General features: G+C 51.9%; 1 protein-coding gene across 1 annotated transcript; it reads right to left on the reverse strand.

Moving 5' to 3' along the window:
• Positions 1–1368: 1368 nt before the first annotated feature.
• nbeaa (neurobeachin a) lies at positions 1369–8351 on the reverse strand. The gene is given in 20 exon segments (XM_067229233.1): positions 1369–1459; positions 1684–1835; positions 2072–2268; positions 2590–2691; positions 3120–3290; positions 3634–3789; positions 3908–3979; positions 4087–4279; positions 5004–5093; positions 5243–5407; positions 5751–5903; positions 6201–6320; positions 6669–6809; positions 6981–7024; positions 7027–7063; positions 7065–7093; positions 7314–7429; positions 7661–7763; positions 7988–8105; positions 8320–8351. Coding segments are annotated over 19 exon segments (2214 nt in total). The 5' UTR covers positions 8070–8105; positions 8320–8351.
• Between the last annotated feature and the right edge of the window lie 2118 nt (positions 8352–10469).

The following is a 10469-nucleotide window of genomic DNA, read 5'->3' on the forward strand; positions in this document are numbered from 1 at the left end:
GTGAGGTTGTACAACTTAATTATCACACATGAAGTCATCGTCTTTAAAACACAAAACATCAATGCACAAATAATCCAGCAGGAAAGATGGACCTAAACGAAATAGCAACTGACTGGAAATAATCCCGCTAAATAAATAATGATATGTGATTGGTGCCGTGTGCAAATACAAAACAAAACTTTGACACTGACTCGATTCTCTCTTTTTTTCTTAAATAATCAATAAATGTGGGTGAGTGAAGGTTTTTCTTGACTTTTTCAGTCTTATTCAGTTGATTGAGTCCCCCTCGTAGAGCCTGAACCAAGACTGTCTGTACATATTTGACAAAAACAATCACCAAATATACAAAGGTTCAGGCTTATCCTTAGTACTGGCGCCATCTTACCGACACGGCCGCAGAAAGCACAATCATCATCAATCCTCCTCCGAACCAACATTACTGCCGTCATGGCCAACATTATCATTATTACACAATATATTACAAACAGCAAGTCATTAATAAATTAAAGGTGATTGGCATGTTCTGTGGTGAAAGGTTGAGTGTGAAATTGAACGGTTATCTCCGTTTCTCTGTCAACCCCAGAAGAAACATGAGACATATATACAAAAATCATATATACCCTTGGTGGGTATGAAATAAAAATAAAAACAAAAAGAAAGAAAAGAAACAATTAAGAAAGAAAAGAAAGAAAGAAAGACAGAGGGGGGCAATGAGAACTCAGAGAACATTTGCTTAAGGTGGATTTAGTTTAAAGCCAATAGCACCTGTTTTGATCTATAGGAAGAACCGGTTCAGACCGGTTCAGACTGATTCAGACCAGTTCAGACCGGTTCAGACCGGTTTACACCAGCTTAGACCGGCTCAGACCAGTCCTTGGTGTTATTACGTTCGCCCCGCTCAAACAAACCCACCTCCACCCCCCAAAACATAAAAATAAATAGAAAAATTCAAAACGAAATGAATGATTTTGGAGAGTGGATGATTTTGGAGAGTAGCTGCTCTCTCCCACCAGTCCTGTGTGTGCAGGCCTGGCACAGCCATCCCGTGTCGCTGTCCTGCTCTGACGGACCTTTACCCTCAGGGTGTCATGGACTGTAGCCGTGGTTACATACGTGTGCGTTGTTTACATGTATGTGCCGAGGGGAGTGATGCGCTTGTCCCGCGTCGGAGAAAGAGCTCGCGAAATAACCTCCGCCTTTCCTCTTCCCGCTCTCTCGTCCTCCCTTCCACATCCTTCGCCTCCTTGTTGCCAGTATGTACAGCATGAGCCCGCGTCGTCCTCGTCCTTTCCTCTTCTCCTTCTTCCTCCCCCTCTCCTCTCCTTCTTCCTCCCCGCTCCTCTCTCCTCCTTCCTCCTCCTCCCGTCCTCAGTACCTGTTCTGGTGTTCGTAGTGCCAGCGGTTGAAGTCGATGTTGAACGCCACGATGCTGCCGGACGCCATGCCCGTGATCAGGGTCCTGTGAGGGGGACAGACCCAACGCCGTCAGAGCGCCCCGCGCCACACCAGGCCCCCAAAATCGGAACCACAAAGAGCATGCGAGGCCGTGCAAAACGTCAACAAGGTCGGCAGTGTGCGAACACAGCACGTACGGGGTGGTTTGGACACACGGAAACACAGGGAAACTGAAAACGCACCATCGGGCGCACGCTTTCTCTCTCTCACACACACACACACACACACCTCTGGTCATGCGAAAGGTCCATAGCGCGGATCCCGGCGTCGCAGCCGGGGTAGATGTAGAGCTGTTTGAAGTCGCAGGCCTGCCACACCTCCACCACACCGTTGTCCCCGCCCGTCACCAGGTTCTGCCCGTCACTGCTCAGCAGGATGGCCTGCACACACACACCAGAGCACCGGGAGAGACGCTTGAGTGAGTGTGTGTGTGGGTGTGTGTGGTGTGTGTGTGTGTGTGTGGGATTGTTTGTCTGAGTGTATGCAGCGATGTGGAAGTTGGGAAGGTTCGGTGATGGTGCATGATACTGTTGCTGTTTGTGTGTGTGTGTGTGTGTGTGTGTAGTGTGTGTGTGCTCAGGCGTGTAGCACGTGTCCCGCCCTGCGGGCCCCTTACCCTGGTGGAGTCGTTGACCTCCATCTGGGCCAGCAGTTTGCCGTTGATACTGAAGTTGCAGAAGCGGCCTCGCTCGTAGCCGATGATGCAGTGGCCCTCGCTGGACACGGAGATGAGGCGGGGCCGCTGGCACAGCTCCGGGCCCTCCAGGGCCCTCAGCAGGTCCCCTGTGATGGTGTGGACCAGGCACGGGCCCTCTGGAGGATGAAGAGGAGGAGGAGGAGGAGGAGGAGGAGGAGGAGGAGGAGGAGGAGGAGGAGGAGGAGGGGGAGGAGGAGGAGGAGGAGGAGGAGGAGGAGGAGGAGGAGGAGGAGGAGGAGGAGAATGTTCCGGCAGGAACGACAACAACATTACATATGGTTTTCCTGTGAGTTGTAGATTAAGGAAATACAAGCAAACGCATTGCACACACACAAACACATTAGATGTTTGATTTGAATGTATACATTTGATATGAATGGACATTCCTTCTTCAAACTCACAAACATGTTTCTACACACACACACACACACACTGACCTTTAGCCCCACTGATGACTAGACCCAGCTCCGCGCAGACGGACACACACACCACCTCATGGTCATGACCAGTCAGCACGGCTCTGGGAGCAGGGTAGTCACCTAGGCAACGGGACACACACACACGGTAGTCACCTAGGCAACGGGACACACACACAGGGTAGTCACCTAGGCAACAGGACACACACACAGAAATGACCCACAGAGACTGAAAAATCCATCACCCCATCTAAGGCACAGAGATTGCAACCATATTTCATAGAACCGTCCTAGCAGTTGTCCTGTTAGGAAGCCCACGCTACGGCTGTAACTGCACTACGGCAAACAACCACAAGAGGGCAGAGTTCAACCAGTCCACCCCAGCTGTACGGTGACACATACACAGACACACAGACACAGACACACCTACACACAGACACACCTACACACCTACACAGACACACGTACACACAGACACACACACACTCTCACACACAAGCACACAGACACACACACACACTCTCTCACACACACACACACGCGTGACTCACTGTTGTTGGGGTTGTCTCCTATGATGTGGTGCCGCCCGCTCCAGTACCAGAGCAGCAGCGTGGCGTCTCTGGAGCCAGACACGATGTAGCAGTCTCCCCCGATGTAGGACTCGGACCGGGCCAGGCACGTCACCACGTCCCAGTGGCCAAACACGATCTGGGTCAGCTTACCTGCGGGAGGGAGCGGGGAGAGGGGGGGGGAGGTGGTGGGGCGAGGGGAGGGGAGGGGTGGAGTGTGAATCAGAGTGTGCGTTGAACTCAGGGCCGAATACATCTAGGTCAGTTATTTCGAGGGAATTCTTTTCAAACGCTACATGTTGCGTTTGATTTGTTTCACAGCAGGCACTTATGAGACCGTTCCGTTGGTACTGACGCACTGGGTTTAGTTAATTCAAGCATACCTCAAGTAATTTACCTGCTATAATAGTTATTTACCCAGGTCTCTGGTGTGTGTTTATGTGCATGTGTGTATGGTGTGTGTATGTGGTGTGTGTGTGTGTGTGTGTGTACCGACCAGTTTCAGTAGAGTAGACCCGAAAGCTCTTGTCCCAGAAACCGCACACCAGGATGTAGCGGTTGTCGGCGGTAACCACGAAGCAGTGTGTGTTGATCTGAATGCTCTGGTCCACTAGATCTGTGATCTGACGCTTGTTCACCCCCGAGTTGTTAGCTAACACACACACACAAAGAGAATATATTAAAACCGGGACCATTTGTCTAGTTATCCAAATAGGATTCTTTTCTAGGTTTGCCGACAAATTAGAGTGTCTGTGAGTCTGTGTACTGACCAATGAGAGGGTCCATTTCGATGGGAAGGTGATGGGCCTGTTCCAGAGAGTAGCCTGGCGCTCCACGCAGACCTGCGACACACACACACACACACAAACGCTGATCACACAAACCCCTCACAGTATACGTCCACACACACAAGAGCGCACGGGTGCCGTTTCGCCACACACACACATACCGACGGTGTTGTGCCAGCGGTTGACGGCAAACAAGCGGCTGCAGGTGACGGTGACGGCGGCGGGAACGCTGAGGTGGGGCAGAGTGTTGGCCGCCACGTGGGTGACCGGGGAGTTGGAGGGAAACTTGAGCACCATGATGACATCCTGCTGCATCTGGTCCTTAAACATCAGGGGACTCTGGGGGAGGAAACACTGATGAGACAGAAGAGAGAGAGAGAGGACAGAGGGAGGGAGAGAAGGGAGAGGAGGGGGGGAGGGGCAGACAGAGAGAAGAGAGAGACACAGAGCAGAGAGAGAGAGCGACAGCAGAGAGAAAGAACAGAGGTAGACAGAGTAAGACAGACAGAGAGAGACGGAGAGAGAGGAAAGGAGCACGAGGAGCAGGGAGGAAGGGGAGCGAGGGGAGGGATAGAGAGACAACCAGAAGGAGAAGAGGGGGAGGAGGAAAACAGGGATGAGGGGACGAAGAAAGGGAAGGAGAGAGGGAAGGAGAGAGGGATGGAGAGAGGGAAGGAGAGAGGGATGGGTGAAGGTATTAGTGTGGGAGAGCAGGGTAAAGGCAGGTTCACACACTGAGGATAGTCACGGGCCTAGACGAGGGGGTGGAGGAGGAGGAGGGCGTAGGAGGTGGGAGGTTTGGAGTTTGGTAGATCGGGGGGCACTAGGACCTGGGGAAGGCCTTCACTCAAGGGAGGAATCCACGAAAATAACAAATCGACATGCTATCTAAAACAACTGCCCTGCTAGCACATTCAACTGTTTCCCTGTATGAGTTTGTTTTTGCGTTCAGTAATGTGACCACCTCTGACCTAGACATAGGTTATATGATTCTGCCGCACACTTGACATTTCTTTTGTAGGCCTACAGTACCTGTTTCCAATGAAAGACAACGATTCCCAGGATGCAGTGCTCTTACCAGGTGCATGGCGGAGGAGCGAGGGGGGTGTGGCTCGATGAGCAGCTGGGACGGAGTCTGGCCGCATGCCTGGATCTGGGCCTCCATCACCTGGATACAGGGGGAGGGGGAGGAGAGAGAGAGATAGAGAGAGAGAGAGAGAGAGAGAGGGGGGGGGGGGGGGGACCAGACAGAGAGATAAATAACTGACCATCTGTATTTAAAAGGAGCTCAAAGTGGCGTGGCGGACGTTGTCTGACCTCGCGCTGCGTGGCGTCCAGGACGTCCAGGTTGACGGAGCCCTCGTAGGACAGGAAGTTGAAGACGTTGAGCGCCCTGATCGCCTCGGGGCCTCGCTGCTTGTACCCGAAGATCAGGTCGATCCACTGGTGGAGCTGACAGGACACAAACTCACTCTCCAGAGCCTGGGAGGGAGGGGAGGGAGGGAGGGAGGGAGGGAGAGAGAGAGAGAGAGAGAGAGAGAGAGAGAGAGAGAGAGAGAGAGAGAGAGAGAGAGGGAGGGAGAGAGAGAGAGAGCAGGAGAGAGAGGGCGGCGGAGGGAAGGAACAGGGAGAGAGAGAGGCAGAGCGACAGAGAACCAAGGAGAGGTCGCCACAAAAAGACAGGAAGAGAGGAGGCGAGACGGAGAGAGAGAAAGACAAGAACCGTCAGTGACCATCCACAGTGTCCGCTCACCTCAGTATCTGTGGTCTGGTCTGTGGTCCAGCCCTGTCTGACCGCAGGTCCGGGGCCCCCGGCCTGGCTCACCATGCGGTTGATCCGGACAAAGTCCTCCGGCTTCTTGGCCCAGGTGGGCAGCTCCACGTCGCACACGCCCACGCCGTCCTCGCGCACGCCCAGCTCGTACTCGTTGCTGTTCACAAACATCTCCGGCAGGTAGTAGAACTCGGGGATCAGCTCCTGTTGGCCGACGCAATAGACACCAAGCCCCCCAAACACTGTTAGAGCCGTGCCCCTCTGATCCTTGATGTTCTGCCGTGGCTATCTAGATGTGTGTCTGTGTGTCGGTTTGGGTAGAAAGCATCTGCCAGACTATTTCATCCATCTGTTCAACCTCCTCTCAACTTTTTGGGAAGCTTAAATGTCTAAACCTATACTGAGTCTGAGTCTATACCTTGCTGTAGTGAGACAGCTCAGATTGGAGCTAGATCTTTAAGATATCGTAAAGACTTGAGTCTGATCCATCAGTGGCGTTACCTTGACGTCCGCGGTGTCCCTCTGGCAGTTCCTCCAGGCACGGCCGATGCCGGAGAAGGCTCTGTCGGGGTGGTCAAACTTGCTGTCGTTTGCGTTGAGGAAGAAGGTTGTGAAGGGTTCCTGGAGAAGGGATCAGAAGCTGGTTTGTCTCTCGAGTTCGTCGTCGTGGTGTTTTGGATGAGTTTGTGCGTGTCTATGCTTGATGTGTGTTGGTGCATCCTTGTGTAACTGTGTGTGTTTACATTTACATTTAGTCATTTAGCAGACACTCTTATCCAGAGCGACTTACAGTAAGTACAGGGACATTCCCCCCCGAGGCAAGTAGGGTGAAGTGCCTTGCCCAAGGACACAACGTCATTTGGCGCGGGCGGGAATCGAACCAGCAACCTTCGGATTACTAGCCCAATTCCCTAACCGCTCAGCCACCTGACTCCCCGTGTGTGTGTGTGTGTGAGTGTGCGTACTCACAATCCGAAGCATCCACAGCAGGGTGGTGTCAGCGGTGGAGTACAGCGTGGTGTAGTGATGCGGCGCCGTCCCGTCCTCCTCCCACGTCTCAAACCGCTCCGCGTAGAACGCCGCCCGCTTGGGATTCAGCGCTCCGATTGGCTGGTTGGGGAGGAAGAGACGCCACAGAAACCCGCTTCAGCCCAATCAATGACCACCACGACGACAGAGCTTAGTTACGATCTCTACGGAAACCTCCGGGGGGTTAGGTTCAATACGTCTGTCAATAACACGATGAGGTGTGGTGTTTGGCTCCACCCCTCTGGGCCGTACCTTGGACAGGTCTCTGAAGTTGCCGGGCAGAGTGAGGTCCAGTCTTCAGAGTCGTAGTTGGTCAGAACCCAGGGGAAGACCGGGGTACTGGTTCAGATCATTATACGTCCTCCCTGGAAACAAGAAAGAGAGACCGGAGAGAGGTAAGAGAGATGGAAAGAGACAGAAAATTCCACGAGAGAGACAGAAAGCGAATGAGTACGATGGAGAAGCATAAGAATAAGAGTGAAAGAGAAGAAAGAAACCAAACGTGTGCAAACTAAATGAAGAAAAAGAGAGAGAGGTGATGGCGTTGGGGTGATGGCATTGAGGTGATGGCGTTGAGGTGCTAACCTGCGATGGTGTTAAGGAACATGAGGTACTCAAAGTTGGAGATCTCTCTCCTCTGCCAGCGCTGGGTCATGTTGGACGACTTAAACAGCTGGCGAGGGGTGGCCAAGGAGATACGCCTGGAGGACACACACACACACACACACACACAGTTGTTAGAGATAGACTTGGCTGATGACAATGTTTGAAAACCTCTCGTAAGCTTAGCAGTAGTAGAGTTATATTATTAATATAATATATATAATATAATATTCACTCAAGAAGATCAAGAAGGCACCTGATACTTAATCAACATTTGGTGAACCGTGAGTGTGTGTGTGTAAGTGTGTAAGTGTGTGTGTGTGTACTACCTGGCCTGTGGCAGGCCGTAGCTGGTGCCCACTCCCACTCGTGGCAGGCTGTACACCACCCTCTTCACTGTGGCCTGGTCTGGGAAGTTAAACATCACAGAGGCTGGCAGAGAGAGAGAGACAGAGAGAGACAGAGAAAGAGAGAAAGAGACAGACAGAGAGAGAGAAACAGAGAGAGAGAGAGAGAGAGAAAGAGAGAGACAGAGACAGAGAGAGAGAGAGTTGTTAAAGAAGCTTACTGCTTTGAGATCTGCTGAATGTGTGGAAAGTAAGAGTTGTGAGTGTGTGTGCGTGTGTGTGCGTGTGTGTGAGTGAGTGTGTTCTTACTGCGGTTGGCCATGAACACCTCCAGTCCAGTGTTCTGTAGTAGGTGTCGTCTGGAGAACACGGCTCTGATCTCACTGAACATCCACTTCCCATGCAGCCCTTCTGAGTAGGCCAGCACCTGCACACACAGAGAGAGAGAGAGAGAGAGAGAGAGAGAGAGAGAGAGAGAGAGAGAGAGAGAGAGAGAGAGAGCGAGCGTTCAGACTAAAGAAAGCACATGCATGCCCTTTGGAATGTTTATAAACCTCCTTTTTGAAGAGATTCGTTTTTTTCTGAAATTTTTTTTAACATTCAAAACAGGAAGAGGAAGTGTCGACGTGTCACTCCCTTACCTTGGCGTCGATGTTCTTGAAGGCGTGGTCGTCCTCGTCCACCTCGAAGTAGATCTCTGTGGTGGTGATGGACAGCGTGCCCCTCGCCACCACCACCGGCGCCACCAGCTGGGCGGGGGTGCTCAGTACCACCGGACCTGGGAGGGGGAGGGGGGGAGGGGTAGGGGGGGGTGCACACAGGCACATCACAAACCAAGACCAAACACCAGGCGTAGAAACACGTGATACACAATAAACAACCGGTTCTATTGAGGACGGAGAACAACAGATTTTGGCCATTTGATAGAACCTATAACAGAAGTCACACATAGAAATGTCACACAGAAAAAAAAAGAAATGTATAGTTAATCATTTATATAAAATTTCAAAAATGAAAATACCATTTTAATTCACTATTGTTAGTCAGACAGATTGAATTGATCGCGATATGCATTTGGTCACGTGTGATTGGTTGCCTCCCAGCATCATTAGCTTTTCAGCAGAAGGGGTTGTTACTGCTGTGGTGCGGTTCAGTCATTGTAAACATTTGTTAACCGTTTGGCTGGTGTCATTTGGAAGGTTAGTGTGCCGGTACAAACATGGAAGGGATCTCCTACTTTACCTTTAGAGATAAATACTCGAGGACGGAAAGGTACTGAGAACGAAGGAGGAAGAGTCAGGTACAGTTACCAGCACCTGTGTAATGGACAACAGCTTGTGTGTGTGTGTGTGTGTGTGTGTGTGTGTGTGTGTGTGTGTGTGTGTGTGTGTGTGTGTGACAGAGAGACTAACCTGCCAGGCTTTCCATCTTTTTTCACTGGACTAAGGTTTGTGAGTGTGTGTTTGTGTATGTGTGAGAGAGAGAGAGAGAGAGAGAGAGAGAGAGAGAGAGAGAGAGAGAGAGAGAGAGAGAGAGAGAGAGAGAGAGAGAGAGAGAGAGAGGAGAGAGACTAACCTGCCAGGTTGTCGATCTCTTTCTCCTGGAGCAGGCTGACGGCATCATCATCTCCCTCCAGCATTAGCTCCGCCTCCGGGTTCTGATTGACCACCGATTGGCTGCGGAAAGTCTTCTTAGACTTTACCCCCTCCTCCTCCTCCTCTGTCCTGTGTGCCATTGGTCAATAACAGAGTTTCATTCAGTCATCGATCAGTCCGTAAATCTGTGAGAAGAAGAGGCTAGAGGGGTTAGGTCATCGCCACACTGGTGCATGATGGGATAGGTTACTGACCGTATTCCTCCAGGGCTTTGAGTGACACGTCGGCGTGGGTGGAGCCAAAGGCGTTCCGTACGAATCTCCGCCTCCTCCTCAGGTCGTCCTCCCAGTAGTCCAGGCGCCAGAAGTCGTGTAATTGGCTGAGGAGGAGAAAAGGCAGCCAGTGAGAGAGAGAGAGAGAGAGAGAGAGACAGACAGACAGACACATTTGTATTTCCATTTTCTCCTTCCTTTTCTTTATATATTTTACATGTTGCTCATGTTCCTAGTTTTGACAGAAGGCTAGAAGCCTTGCCAATCATCCTGCCACTTAGACTCCAGAGTTAGAGGGAGAGCAGATGCCACACGTCACTCTCACACACACACCAACAACCCTGCAGGCAGCCAGGAATGACATGTACCCATCAATCAATAATGTGTGTGTGTCTGTGTGTGTGTGTGTGTGTGTGGAGACACGGAGAGAGAGGGCATGAAGATAACTTCACCAAGCTCTGCCAAGAATGACCTGTCATCACGGAAAGGTCATAAACAACAACACGACATCAGCGTCACCTGACCACAGGCCCCTCCCACTGCCCTCTCACCTCTGTGACATGGTGCCCCACGCCCCGTGCTTATTGGTCAGGATGTTGAGGATCTTCTGTTTGAGCTGGTTGGCGGTCACATGGTCCCTGTGCTTGGCGGCACTGATCAGGTGATCACACATCTTCTCCTCGTCCTTCCTGTCTGCCGGCGTACTGGGCACAGTTAGACTGGAGGAGGAGGGAGGGAGGGAGGGAGGGAGGGAGGGAGGGAGGGAGGGAGGGAGGGAGGGAGGGAGGGAGGGAGGGAGGGAGGGAGGGGAGGGAGGGAGGGAGGGAGAGGGAGAGGAGAGGAGAGGAGAGGAGAGGAGAGGAGAGGAGAGGAGAGGAGAGGAGAGGAGAGGAGAGGAGAGGAGAGGAGAGGAGAGGAGAGAGA

Source organism: Osmerus mordax, chromosome 25, assembly GCF_038355195.1.
Source record: "Osmerus mordax isolate fOsmMor3 chromosome 25, fOsmMor3.pri, whole genome shotgun sequence".
In the NCBI taxonomy this organism is placed as follows: domain Eukaryota; kingdom Metazoa; phylum Chordata; class Actinopteri; order Osmeriformes; family Osmeridae; genus Osmerus; species Osmerus mordax.